Here is a 14,963-nt window from a genome sequence, read left to right as displayed (position 1 = left end):
GAAGGAAAGCAAAAGGCAAAGGTGAAAAGAAAAGATTTACCCAACTGAATGCAGATTTCCAGAGAACAGCGAGGAGAGATAAGGAGGCTTTCCTGAATGAACAATGCAATGTAATAGAGGAAAACAATAGAATGGGAAGGACTAGAGATCTCTTCAAGAAAACTGGAGAAATCAAGGGAACATTCCATGCAAAGCTGGCCATGATAAAGGACGAAAACAGTAGAGACCCAACAGAAGCAGAAGAAATTGGGGAAAGAGGGCAAGAATATACAGAAGAACTATACAATGTTAGCCGAATTGCTTTATCTACAGCAATTGGCAATTTAGATGGGTTCTTGCCAGTGTCTACCAAGGTCCAGTTCCCACCAAGGGTTACCAGTAAAAGGAGTCGTGGCTGATGTTGTTCAAAATAACTGTCTTTTACTTAAGAAAATAAATCACAAAAAACATTTAAAACTCAGAGTGAAGGTTTTGCTCAATTCAATTCAAACCTCCAAAGACAAAATGCATATCTTCACATAAAAAGGTAAAGGTAAAGGTTCCCTTGCTCGAAAGCCAGCCGAATCCGACTCTAGGGTTGCGGTGCTCATCTCCGTTTCAAAGCCGAAGAGCCAGCGCTGTCCAAAGACGGTTCCGTGGTCATGTGGCTGGCATGACTAAACACCAAGGCGCACGGAACACTGTTACCTTCCCACCGAAGTGATACCTATTTATCTACTTGCAACTTCTTGCTTTCGAACTGCTAGGTTGGCAGGAGGTGGAACTAGAGATGGGAGCTCACTCTGTCATGCGGCACCCGGGTCTCGAACTGCTGAACTACTGACCTTCCACAGCCTGCAGTTCAGCATCTTAACCACTTGAGCCACCACATTATCATAATCTTAATTCTTATAGGGCAAGAAATTCCCATGCAGGCAAGAAATATGCACATTGGGACTATGCAGTAATTTCTGTCAGTTTGAGAACACTTCCCTCTGTGTTTGAGTCAGTTCAACACTAAAATGTACCTGAACATAGACTTCTAAAGTGAGTTAAATCGATTATTTCTACACTGAGCAGGAATTTAGTAGTATTCAATTTATATATAGCAGAAACATCCTTAAACTTTTTAGTTGACAAGCATTAATCCCTTTATCTTGTGAGATAAGTTGTCTTATCTTGTGAGATAAAGTTGTCTTGTGAGATAATCCCTTTATCTTGTTCCCCCAAGAGCGCTACGGTCGGGGTCGCAGCACCTACTGGTGTCCCCAAGGACATCAAGCTGGCTGCAACCAGGGCCAGGGCTTTCTCGGCGGCAGCTCCTGTCTGGTGGAATGAGCTCCCAGTGCAGGTTCAGGCCCTGCGGGACCTGGCGCAGTTCCGCAGGGCCTGCAAGACGGAGCTCTTCTGCCAGGCCTTTGCATAGGAGCCGCCGCCGCCACTGTACCACCACCAAGTTGCCATCTTCGACGGAGGATTACATCTGGAGGTGAGCTGGCCCTGGGCAGACGGCTAGTCAACCGAAGAATGTATGTTGTCAGGTTAGGTTGATGAATGGAACTCATCTTGGATTAGAAAACTTGAACATCAAGAGCACCGCACTTTATTTAATGATTGTTTTATACTGTTTAATGATTGCTTTTATGTTGTTTTAACTGTTGTAATGGCAATTGCCTCTGTTGTAGCCGCCCTGAGCCCGTTGGGGAGGGCGGGGTACAAATCAAATAAATAAATAAATTGTGAGTGTTGCCACCAGTGTTCCCTCTAAGCTGAGTTAGTGTGAGCTATCTCACAATTTTTTAGCCTCTGGCTCACACATTTTCATCTTAGCTCAGGCAGGATGGCTCCAGAGCAAACTAATTTATGCAGTAGCCAGATTGCTCACTCACAACTTTAATGCCAGGAGCTCACAAAGTAGAATTTTTGCTCACAAGACTCCACAGCTTAGAGGGAGCATTGGTTGCCACCCTCCAGTTTAGGGCTGGCAGCCTCCATGGGAGGCCTGGAGATCTCCTAGAATTACAACTGATCTCCAGACTGCAGAGATTATTTTGTCTGGAGAAAATGGCTGCTTTGGAGGGTGGACTCTATGGCATTGTAGCCTACTGAAGCCCCTCCCTCCCCCAATTCCCAGCCCCCCAGGCTCCACCCACAAGTCTCCTGGAATTTCCCAACCCAGAGGTGGCCAGCATGGTGTAGTGGTTAAGAGTGTCAGACTAGGATCCGGGTGACCTGAGTTTGAATCCCAACTCTGCCATTAGGGTTGCCAGCTCTGGGTTGGGAAATACCTGGAGATTTAAGGAGTGGAGCCTGAGGAGGGTGGGGTTTTGGGGAGGGGAGGTACTTCAACGGGGTATGAAGCCACAGAGTCCACCTTCCAGAGCAGCCCTTTTCTCCAGGTGAACTGATCTCTGTTGCCTGGAGATCAGGTGTAATAGCAGGAGATCTCCAGCCACCACCTGGAGGTTGGCAACCCTATCTGCCATGGAGGCTTGCTGAGTGACCATGGACCAGTCACACACTTTTGTTGGTGGGTGCTGGGGTGCCCATGGGCGTGCCACGTTGGGGATAACTGGCTGAGATTTTTCTTGTACTTTTTCAAACAAGGACATGCCAGTGAAATATATTCTCTTAGGGTTAACTATTGGTAGTTTTGAAAGCATGATTCATCTTACAGGGGCCCAGTTCAGATGTAACATGACACCATGATTGAATTAAACTGACTATGATAAGTTAGTGTGAATGCAGACATCCTGTGCAAAGCCGTAATGCCTGGTTTAATCCTGGCGTATTCTCTGACAATGCCCCCCCCAGGCATCAGAGTGAAGAAAGTTAAGCTGGTATTTTTCAAGGCAACCCAGGATCTGAATGATGGTCTGCAAGCTGAATCTCAGTTTTCATGAACTAAGCATAGTTAAACTATTAAGAAATTAAGAGGATCTCTATGGAATCAGACCATTGGTCCATCTAGGCCAGCATCCTGTCTCACACAGATGGTGGATTCCCCATCACCCAGTCTTGCCCCCCACCACTGATCAGCTAGCTGATGGGGGAACTTACCAGGAGAGGGAGGAAGGCCCAGGCTATCTTGCCAATGATGTGGCAACGTCACTTTTGGCTTGCACCAGAGGTGACACCATCATGTTGGCCCCATCACAGCGACACTCTGGTATTTGGGCAAAAACTCTATGATAGAAGTCATTTTTACCATAAAGTTTATGTCCAAATACCAGAGTGTCGCCATGACATCACAAGCTGGAAGTGATGTCAGTGACATTGCCTGCACCTTCTGCTCCTGGTAAGCCCCCCCCCCCAATCCACTGCCAGTTGCCTGGTCCCTAGTTAAGACAAACTGGTTAAGGCAACTTCCGTTCCTTGCATCAGATCCTGGTTTGATGTGCCCTAATTAACCATACTAAGTAGAGTGCCCTGCATTCAAGCTATTGCACTAACTATAGGCCCTGGTCAGACGGGCCGGATATCGCGGGGGGAGGCGTGGCTAATTGCCCCTGAGGAAACTAATGTGCGGCCGCCCGAGCACACGTCCCGGTCGAGGTCCCGTGGTTAGGGGGGAGATGCCGACCAGACGGGTATCCTGCAGCGCGGCACAGAAGCCGTGCCGCACGATTGCACTAGCAATCGCTCTTTGTGCGCATGCGCTGTTGGGCGCTGTTGCGCAACTTGCGGAGACTTGGGAGACAAAAAAACCCCTTGTGTGCGATGAACAGCGGCGGGCACCGGATGCCACATAAGTCCACCGGAAACGTGATCAGATGCCCGCCCTTGCCCTGTGGCTTCCGGAAACTAGTACCTCGGAGGTACTAGTTTTTTACTCCGCATCTTCAGCGGGAAGCCTCGGGTTAGCCATGGGAGCTCTACGCTTCCCAGATGTTGCGGTGTGATCGTGCCCGGAAAATCCGCCTACCATCCGTATCGTCAGTGTGGCAAATGCTCCATGTGACTAGCCATAGTTAGTTTAATTAAACAATTCAGACGAGCCACTGATTGCATACATGACTAACACCTTTCCCCCCCTCCTCTCTTTAGGTTCTCGCTTTGGATTAAGATGGTTCACTCCAACCAACGAGGTCCGTCTCTGTGGTCATGCTACCCTGGCATCAGCTGCAGTGTTATTTCGAAACAAGAGTAATGAAAATTTAGCTATATATTTGATACTGTAAGCCCTTTTTGTCTTAAATGTTATATATATGTTTCTGATTTTCACAACAGAGAACGTGAATTCATCCCTCACTTTCGTAACTCTGAGTGGAGAATTAAATGCCAGACAGGCAGGGGGTCAAATTATCCTGGACCTACCCCTTTACTCGGCCTACCCACAGGTTAGATTTAAATTGTACATTACACAATTGTCAACATTTCTTCCAAAGAAGAGAGACAAAACCATCATTTACATATATACCTTTTCCTCACTAGGATTTACAGGAAGTGGAAGAATTAGTAAAGGTAATTTTGTATTCCTAGTATTACAATGTCCTTATAACTGTGCAACTACCAAATTAGGCATAAATTCTGGACCAAATACTTGCTTCATGCATGCAGAGTTTACTTTCCATTTGTCATATCAGCCTGTATATAACAAGTATGCCACCATGCTCTATCTGCTTAATATTACAGAAACACAGTTTGCATAGTAAATGAGTGAAATGGATACAAGCATTCTCATTTAGGGCAGCGCCCCCCTGCCAACAGTCACATAGGTACTCTTTCTTAATAGCACATTTGTCCAAATACCAGAGTAGGGACAGCCAGTGTGGTCTGGTAGGTGGAGTATTGGAACCAGACTGGGGAAACCTGGGTTTAAAGCTTCCCTTGAGAATGAAGCTCACCAAGTGACTGGGCCAATCACACTCTCTCAGCCTAACTTACATCACAGGGTTATTGTAAAGATGAAATGTAACAATCTCCAAGTCTAAGTCTTGACCTGGGTGGTCCTGGCCAGGCCAGTCTCATCAGTTCTCAGAAGCTAAGCAGGGTCCGCTCTGGTTTGTACTTGGATGGGAGACCATGAAGGAAGTCCAGAGACAGTCACCTGTGACTCGACGACACTTTTCACCGCCCTCGGTGCCTTGAACAAAAATGGGATACGAATGTGATTATATATATATAGCTATAAGAACAATTCATAGAAAACAGAGGAGATAGGGGAGTAGAGACTGAGGTCCATGAGTAGGGCCAGGTTAGGGCAAGAAGGAGGAGGAGGCCAAAAGGAAATGGCCAGTAAAGAAGGGCCCCCCTCCCCCCGGCCATGGAAAGCCTCTCTCAAATTGACCTGAGCAATGACCCATGCAACTCGGTCGCTTCATGTTTTCTCAGCAAACCAGGGGGAGTCCCAGGAAGGAAACAGGACATCCCACTGGGTTCCATTACCTCTTTCTATGTTTTGTTTGGACCATCTGGCGAGAGTACCCAATCTTTGCCTTCACATGTGAGCTTTCTGTGCCTCTGGAGCACGTGCATCTTCCTACAGGAGGAGGTGCATTGTCTGAGCAGAACAAGTCACTGGCATTTCCTCCAAGGGGTCAGGAAGGACTGCGTCCCCAGTATGAAGCCAACTGTCTGCTGAGCCTACGGCATGATCAGTGGCTGCAGTGACCTGAGTACATCATGATGCTCTGCTCTGGGGCTGCCAACTCCCCCTTACCCGTATTTGTCTTAGAATTTCTGGAGCCATCCTTGGGCCCCTTTAATTCCAGTCGAAGTTAATTGCACATAGCCATTTGTATCTGATTCTCTCTTTATCTTGATTGTGATGAACAGCAGCTTGCTTTCGGACGCATGACCTTTTTTAACCCTGGCTATGCAGAAGAATCTGCCCTGCCTGTTGAGTCTGCCATGCTTTTCCCTGTGGGGTCACAAACCGTCTTGCAATATGTGCCCTTTAATTGAAAGTGTCACATTGACGAGAATGGATAATGATATGGTTACATTGTACAGAAGTGTCATGAACGAATTGTCTTTTTGGTTTATTTTTTTCACCAGGTAGCTGTAGGTAATATAAATGTTCAAGACGTTCGCTATTCTCCTGACACTAAGAAGCTCCTTGTTCGCCTTAGTGACACTTATGAAAGGTATGCATACTTTCAGGGCTGGTGTCAGCGCACTCTGAGGTGGGGCAGCAGCCAGGGCCTAGGACATCTTGTGGGGCCCACTGCCACTGACCTCGCCACCCCCGCCACCCATGCACCCCCCCGTTGTCTGTCTGTACCTGTGCTTCCCACTGCCCAGTGTCTTTAGGGAAGGGCGTGTGGATGGTACACAGTGGTGGCACTCTTGGTGGCAATGGCAGCAGCACTCCCAGTGAGTGTGCAGGTGGTGGAGGCAACCGAGCAGGGCAGTGGGAGGGCTTGCAAGTGGGAGAAGGATGCCCAGGGCATGGAGGTATGAGGGTGGAAAGGGGGGCATGAGGGGGGCCCTGGTGGTGAGCAGGTGGGGTCCCCTGGCCAACATCTGCCCAGAGGCCCCCCAGACCTGGAACTGGCCCCACGTACTTTAGATTCTAATTTCTTCATATGGTTCTGGTACCCCATCTCCTCCGCTTCGTGTGTTCTTCTGTTTGTGTCACTGAAGAATCCACAGTATTAAGGAATGCTTCTGCCACTGGATTCTACTTCACATTTGGTTTAGCTGTTTCATGCTTCCTGAGCACAGAGCGTGGGGCTAGAATGTCCTTTTTCCCTTCATTTGTTGCTTATTATAATTTTAAAGTTAAAAAAGAGCTCTGTCAAGAATCACTATCTTCTTGTTGTTAGAAGATAAAAATAAACTTTCTTTCTGATGTGCTAGTTTTCTATATGCAGGGAGGCTTTTTTTTTAAAGTATGAGAGAGTATTCAAAAATCATATCCCACATTTTGGTCACTTGCACACAGGTTGTTTGCCTTGGCTAGGATGCTGTTGGGAAACAGGAGAACACTGAGTCCAGTGGCACCTTTATGACCAAAAAAGTTTTATTCAAAGTGTAAGCTTTCATGTGCAAAGCATACTTCTTCAGTCAAATTGGAATAAAATCTCCTCAAGGGCTATTTATAGGGGAAAAGAGGGTGGGGCAGCCATTAGGAGTGGCCACTCAGAGCCAAGACGCACAGCACATGCAGAGCTGAAATTGGATCAGGTGGCCTGTAAGATCAATGGATGGCAGCAAATTGGCACGTAAATGCAAGAGTTAACAAAGAGATGTGAGAATGAAGCGAGAGTCCAGCTTTCCTGCTCCCCCACAGCATTGTGGAGCTTCTGTATAAGAGGGCTGTTCCTATCTTTTCTGTGAGCTTTCTAAAATCTATTTTGCTGTAATATTTTGAGGAAGAACTCAACTAAGCCTGAGAGGAACACCCATGTGGGTAGGAAGGTCTTCATCTTGGGTAGGTGCTGTGCCTCAGTGGCAGAGTATCTGCTTGGTATGTAGAAGGTCCCAGGTTCAATCCCCAGCATCCCTGATTAAAGGGATCAGGAAGCAGGTGATGTGAAAAACCTTGGAGAGCCACTGCCAGTCTGGTTCAGTATAAGGCAGCTTCATGTGTGCTCCTGGGTGTCCATCTTCCCAGTCTCATCCACATTGGTTCCATTTTCCCTGCCCCAGTCCCCCGCAGCAGTCATTACTCCCCCCCCCCCACATCAGAAGGCTTTTTTGTTTTTGTTTTTTAATCAGGAATAGACTAGTATTATAGCCTTATGATGTGATATCATTCTATCAGGTTCTCTGAATTACCAGTGTTCTTTGTTTTAAGCCACTTTTGCCTTTCCCCTTAAATCTCTGCAATAAAAGGGCCAGCCCCCCACTTTTGTAATGAAAGCTGGGAATTCAGAGAACCTGACCGTACTGTTATGATTTCATCATGCTATAACAGGATTCAATAGCTGATTTATTTATTTTTTTAAAAAAAGAAAAGTCCTAGAGGGAGACTGAGGCAGGGGGAATTTTGGGAATGGAACATGGAAGCACAGTTGACATGGGCCAGAGGATTTCCACCTGTGGAGCATGACTTTCTTGCCTCCCCCTCCCACTGCAGCCTCAAATACCCCCTGGAATGTGGTTACTGGGGAACCAGTGGAGGCAAGAAAGTAGTTCTTTTTGGGCAGAAATCCTTCTGCTCACAGAGGCACTCTGCTGGGTCCAAACCACTTGTCACACTCAGGTGGGGTGTCACCTGACGCTGCTACCACTCTGGTTCCAGGCTCTCTTGAGAAGGCCCAGAGCACCCTCCCAAGACCTTCTGACCTCCCTTTTGGCCGAATAATAGGTGTGAGGACCAGGCAGAGTGAACAATGAAAATAGTTTATTGAATAAGAGGTCAAACAAACAAGGTGAAGAAATATAAGAGTAAGTGAGTGAAAAGAAAAATCAAATGCCCTAACGCGTCTAAATATATACTGTCCCTAGCTCACTATTCCAAGTGGCACTAGACTACTCACCCTTCTCTCAGGATGAGGGTCTCTTCCTTGCAGCAGCCTTCCTTCTGGCTCTGCCCTCTGGGAAAAAGAACAGCTTTTCCTGCTGCTCCAGATTTTTTATTCCAAGCCCTCCTCTTTTCCTATTGGTCAATTTTGGCTCCAAAACCTCTCAGGGGCTTCTAGGAGTTGTAGGCCCAGCCTCACCTACTGCTAGCCAGGCTCCCTGGACCTAGTAGGCCTCTGGTGGCACAGCCCAGATCATTACACCACTGCTTAATGAGATGCTATCTATATATCTAATAGCCAAGTTGCCCCCTCCGTGTGGATATCTAAATCCACACATCGAGGGCACTTGGGGGGCAGAGAGTCCCCAGGTGTGCAGAAAAATCTTAAAAGTTGAAAAAAATATACAGGGGATACTTAAATCCCCCCCAAAGTAAAAGAGCATTCTCTGCACATGCGCAGAGAATGTTCTGGCCGTTGGGGGGGGCTCAGCAGCCCCGACAGCTGGGAGCCGCTCAGGCCTCTCCGACTGTGCCGGGGGGAGGGAGTGGGAGAAGGCTCGGCAGACCTGTGCAGCTCACCACCGGTGCGTGGTGGGGTGGGGAAGAAGGATTGGCTGGCCCGGCAGTTGGGAGTCTCGTGGGCCTTGCCGTCGGTGCTGGGGGGGTTGGGAGGGAGAAGGTTTGGCGGGCCTGGGCCTCGCCGTCGGGGTGGGTGGGGGAGAAGGCTCACCTGTGGCTGCTTTCTCCTCCTCCATGTGGAGCTCCTCCCCCCCACGAGTATCGCGGGTCCCCGCTTCTTGTTGAATCTGAATGTCAAAGGTTATGGCACTCAATCCTCAGGGGAGAAGAAGTGGGATATATGAACCTCTTGAATCTGGGCTTCTTCCTTGACATGTGCTATTGACTATTTTGGATGATGAAATTTGTCTCTATAGAGAACATACCTTCATTGGAGCTTTGGTCTAATGTTTCCATCTCTGCCCGGTCTCCCCAATGTCTCAGTTTGTTGTTGTCCTCACTGTGATTTTCAGCCCTTAATTTACTTACAAATGTAACTTCATCACTCACACAGGATAATTAGCACCAATATAGTAAATGAGTTTATTTTTAAAAATAACTGATGAGTAACAGTCAACAGAAGGCCTTTCCCCTGCTATCCCGAGACCCTCTTTCCACAGACGGTGTTTTTCTGACTATAACCCGTCAACATTCCAAACTCTCAGAACTTCCCCAAACTACTTTGCAATGCCTTACAGATTAAAAACACATATCTTATTTTTTAACACTGAAGGTCTGATTTGGAGAAACTAAATGTGAATTCCCAAGAGCTTTTGCAGACTGAGACAGCTAGAAAAGTGGAAGGATTAATAGTCACACTTAAAGGAAAGGCTGGTGGAAAACTTGAAAGCCACGACTTTTATTCCCGCTACTTTGCACCCTGGAATGGAGTTTCAGAAGATCCTGTCACAGGTTTGTTTGCACATGCATGAAGGAATTGGTCTCATTTTTATTCAGTGTGGGTAAATGACTCCAGCTTGACACTTTATTATGTAGATGAATTGCTCTGACCACATCCTCTACCGTGAATCTTATGGCAACTTAAAATCTAACCCTTTTATTGCCACGCAAGCACTTATTGGCATCTATTGAATTGTGAATAAAAGCTCATGTCACATATACCTTTTTAGATGCCGCAGGGCCATTGGGCGTTAAGCACCTTGGTTTTAACACACTACAGAGCTTTTGTGTGGCGTGGGGGGGGGGAGATTCTAATGACTTCTAGAAAGACTTAAGGAATGAAATGGGTAATAAACGCCTTTCAGAGACTGCAAAACTGTACATCTTCTCTCACATGCAGCCTCCTGCTTGGGCAAAGAACAATCCCCCTTCAGCCCAGAGGCTGTTTTAGCTCCCAAAAACAGCCTAAGGAGGAAGGCGCCCCTGGTGTGCTTGGACACAGGAATTACCACCAGGAACTCACAGCTGCAATATGGCTGCCAGTCCCTGTTGGCAACTTGTGAGTAGTTTAGGCCTACGTTGAGCAGCAGAGGAAGGAAGCAGTGCTGTGGTCGTGGGGAAGACCTGACCCCAGCTGCTAGCATGGGGGGAGGTTAGTTCTCACTGGTGGGGATCCCACCAGGGGCATAATTAGGGCTGCCAAATCCCCCCGGGGGGTGGATTTCCCCCCGCTTTGGAGGTCCGATTTCCGCCCCCGGGGGAAACCCCACCCCCGCGTACACGTCACAGGAAAGTGACGTGGGGACGCCGGGGACGCTGGGGGCAGGGCATAGCCATTTGAGGGGAAAACTCTATGTTTTCCACTCAAATGGCTGTGCCCCGCCCCCAGCGTCCCCGGCGTCACCACGTCACTTCCCTGTGACGTGCATGCTGCCGGGAGCCAGCACAAAGTCCCCCGCCGGCAGAGGTAAGTTGATTTGGCAACCCTAGGCATAATGTATGTGTGGGAATACTCTGCAGCCCAACCCGGCACTGGGGTGAATTCTGGTGAGAGAAAATAATAGTAGGTTGTCTTGCAGTGCTGTTGTAAAAGTTCCTGAAATAAAGTTTGTAAACTGAGAAAAGGAATTATTATTAGTAGCAGCAGTTAGTATAACAACCACCTTTTTTTTTTTTAAAGGATCTGCTCATGCTGTTTTAAGTAGTTACTGGTCAGAACAACTGGGGAAGGAAGAAATGTGTGGTAAGAGCACCTTTTACAAAGGATATCCTTTTGGGGGCTGCAAATTTTAATGAATGATAGTTCCTTCTTGATTAATTGAAGGGCTGAGAACAAGCAAGGATGCAAGACTCTTTTTTAAAAAACTGACACACCTGAATTATTTTGCAAGTTTCTCTGCAGTTACTCCCCCACCCCACCCCGGGTCCGTTTGTGTGTTTCTGGTGCTTCTGCATGCACCCAGCTCTCCAAGCCAACCATACCTAATACAACAAATGAGAGAATGGAATCATGAGAAAGTTGTTGTTGTTCAGTCGCACAGTCGAGTCCGACTCTTCGCGACCTCATGGACCAGATCACACCAGGCCTTCCTGTCTTCCGCCATCCTCTGAAGTTTGCTCAATTTTATGTTCATTCCATCTATGACACTGTCTAACCATCTCATCCTTTGCCGTCCCCGTCTTCTTTGACCTTCGATCATTCCCAGAATCAGGGTCTTCTCCACTGAGTGCTCCCTTCTCATTTGGTGGCCAAAGTATTTGAGCTTCAGTTTCATTATCTGGCCTTCCAGGGAACAGTCAGGGTTGATTTCTTTTGGGATTGACTGATTTGATCGTCTTGCAGTCCAAGCGACTCTCAAGAGTCTTCTCCAGCACCATAGTTCAAAAGAATCTCTTCTTCGGCGCTCGGCCTTCCTTATAGTCCAACTCTCGCAGCCATACATGACTACTGGGAATACCATTACTTTGACCATGTAGACTTTTGTTGGCAGAGTGATATCTCTACTTTTTATCATGCTGTTTAGGTTCGCCATCGCTTTCCTCCCAAGGAGCAGGCGTCTTTTAATTTCATGGCTGCTGTCACAGTCTGCGGTGATCTGGGATCCCAGGAACATGAAGTCTGTCACTACTTCCACGACTTCCCCTTCTATTTGCCAAGGAGTGATGGGGCCGGATGCCATGATCTTAGTTTTTTTGATGTTGAGCTTCAAGCCCACTTTTGCGCTCTCCTCTTTTACCCTGAGCAAGAGGCTCTTATGGTCCTCCCCATCTCTTTAAGGACCTGCCATAGTTTGTTGTGATCCACACAATCAAAGGCTTTAGCATAGTCAATGAAGCAGAAGTAGATGTTTTTCTGGTACTCTCTTGCTTTCTCCATAATCCAGCGAACGTTGGCAATTTGATCTCTAGTTCCTCTACCTCTTCGAAACCCAGCTTGTACTTCTGGCAGATCTTCGACGTGGTCTCTGTGCTTCACACCCATGGGATCTAGTGCGCACGTGCTGGATCGATCAGCCATTGTAGCAAGCTCTTTTAATGGATTTTCGTGCCCAGACCTTGGGCATGCGCAGGAACTCCACCGCGCATGCCGAGAGGGGAGGGCGCGGAGATCCCGCCAGTTCCTTTCTTACCACCGCGTTGGAAAGACCTCTTTCTCGTCGGTCTGATTGGTTCTCTTTTTTGGCATTTGCCTCACGGCTCTTCAGATTTTTCCTCACTTTATCCTTTTTTCTTCAGTGTTTCTTTGTTTGTTCTTTAGAAAAACTTTAAAACAAAACAAAACTTTATTTTACAACTGAGGGGGAAGTGGCCGGTTTGCCTCAGTGTGGCCTTCAGACTACCCCCCCACCCCTTCTTTCTTCTTTGCTGTTTATTTTTATGGAGAAGAAGTGGGGCCAGAAGTCGATCCCCCTGAGTCTTTCTCCCCCCCCACCTCTGTCTTGGGATCAACAACAGCTTAGGTATCTTTATGGGGGTTATCCACTATCCACGCCATGGCTGACTCCGGTGGGATATTCCGACTGGGATCGTTATTCGTCCCACTCTGCCCACAGAGTTATTCAAAAGGAAGGCATGGTGTTGGCAAAACAGCAGATCAACACTTCAAAACATGCCCTAGACGCCGCCTCAAGAATGATGGCCTCTGCAGTAGCTCTGAGGAGACATTCCTGGCTCCGTAATACCAGTCTACCTATAGCTACTAGGTCATACGTCGAAGATCTTTCATTTGATGGCCTCGGTCTCTTTAACAGCACTACCGATTCTATACTCCAGGATATGGATAAGAGTATAAAGGCTTCTCGGGCCCTGGGAGTGTAATCCTCTGCGAGACAACAATACCGTCCTTGCACCTGGTCCAGGCCCTGGCAAAGGCGTACCCCAAATTGTCAGTCTCCTGACTGACAATGGAGACCGTGGACTTCTCCAGGAGGCCAAAAACCAACCTTCCAAAAACCACGCTTTAGATCCGGGCAAAACTCTTCCCGCAACAAACAGGCAAAACCCTCCAAACAGGGCTTTTGACTTCCCTCTTCCCGCACCAAACAGGCAAAACCCTCCAAACAGGGCTTTTGACTTCCCTTTTACCGAGTCAGTTCAAACCCGTCTATCACCCTTCACACCTGGCGTCATATCACCTTGGACGAATGGGTGCTGTCCATCTTGACCCGAGGCTACCGTACGAACAAGGTCAGCACATAAACTTCCTGGAACTGCTTGCAATACAGTTCGCTGTCAAGAGTTTCCTACCACTAATAAAGGGGAAATGTGTTACGGTCCTCACGGACAACACCACTGGACTCGCTTACGTCAACAAGCAAGGAGGCACGGTCTCCCTACGTCTCTGCAACCTTGCTTTCCGCATGGTGTCCCTGCAACAGATTATGCCGCTCCTCCGAAAATATGTCTGGATGGCCACCCTCGACCTCCAAGACTCGTACTTCCACCTCACCATCCACCCCTCCCACCGCCAATACCTACACTTCGCAATTGCTCAACAGCATTACCAATATGCGGCCCTGCCATTCGGCCTGTCAAGCGCCCCAAGGGTCTTTACAAAGACTATGCTTGTCGTTGCAGCCTTTCTCCGTCTCAGGGGTATTTCCATCTACCCCTAAATCGATGATTAGCTCCTGGTAGTGCCTTCAAAGAACGCCCTGGTCTCAAACATCACCGAGACATTGACACTATTAGAAAATTTAGGGCTCCAGGTCAATCACGAAAAGTCTCATTTGCGTCCAGTCCAAATAATACAGTTCAGTCACGGCTTTCCAAATTCAGAGGCTTCTTGGCCTCATGGCCACAACTACGTCGGTCCTCGTCTTTGCCAGACTAAAGATGCGTCGTCTACAACTGTGGTTTATCTGCAAGTATGTCCCAACGAAAAACGCACATACCGTCCTAACCCCTCCTCCCAACATACGAGACTCGTTCCTTTGGTGGACTGTCCCTTCCAATCTCTTCCAGGGAGCACCTTTCCATCCTCCATCACCCCAAATCACTCTGACCACGGATGCTTCCCTGTCGGGCTGGGGTGCTCACATGATGGGCATGTGTGTAGGAGGCAAGTGGAACACCCACGAACAAGGTCGACACATAAACTTCCTGGAACTGCTTGTAATACAGTTCGCTGTCAAGAGTTTCTTACCACTGATCAAGGGGAAATGTGTTACGGTCCTAATGGACAACACCACTGCACTCGCTTATGTCAACAAGCAAGGAGGCACGGTCTTCCTACGTCTCTGCAACCTTGCCATCCAGTTATGGGACTTTTGCATCACCCACAACATCTTCTTGATAGCCACGCACATCCCAGGACACATGAATGTGCAGGCAGACCATCTAAGTCAAGCAGGGCTCAGTCTCCACAAGTGGGAAATGAACCCAACCTACCTCCTCCCACTCTTCCGCAGGTGGGGAGCTCCCCAAGTTGATGTTTTTGCCACCAGAGCCAACAAAAAATGTTCTCTGTTTTGCGGCCAAGGAGGCAGGGACTCACGTTCTCTAGGAGATGGTCTCCTTTATCCTTGGTCCAAGAACCTCCTTTACCTGTTTCCCTCCCTTACCCATGCTTCTGAGAGTGGTCCGCAAAATTGTCAAAGATGGCGTGCACTGC

General features: G+C 48.0%; 1 protein-coding gene across 1 annotated transcript in view; it reads left to right on the top strand.

Annotated features, from left to right (window-relative positions):
- Positions 1-14,963, top strand: part of PBLD (phenazine biosynthesis-like protein domain containing) — a 29,107-nt gene that overhangs the window by 9,087 nt on the left and 5,057 nt on the right. Inside the window, exons 4-9 of the mRNA XM_015413961.1 lie at positions 4,027-4,125; positions 4,210-4,319; positions 4,414-4,443; positions 5,980-6,068; positions 9,684-9,862; positions 11,031-11,093. Coding sequence (XP_015269447.1) covers positions 4,027-4,125; positions 4,210-4,319; positions 4,414-4,443; positions 5,980-6,068; positions 9,684-9,862; positions 11,031-11,093 — 570 coding nt within the window. The remainder of the gene's footprint in view (positions 1-4,026; positions 4,126-4,209; positions 4,320-4,413; positions 4,444-5,979; positions 6,069-9,683; positions 9,863-11,030; positions 11,094-14,963) is intronic.

The sequence above is a fragment of the Gekko japonicus genome, unplaced genomic scaffold (genome assembly GCF_001447785.1).
Source record: "Gekko japonicus isolate JY-2015 unplaced genomic scaffold, Gekko_japonicus_V1.1 scaffold1178, whole genome shotgun sequence".
Taxonomy (NCBI): Eukaryota; Metazoa; Chordata; class Lepidosauria; order Squamata; family Gekkonidae; genus Gekko; species Gekko japonicus.
Note: the sequence above shows the minus strand (reverse complement) of the source record. Positions and strands in the feature narration are given on the sequence as shown.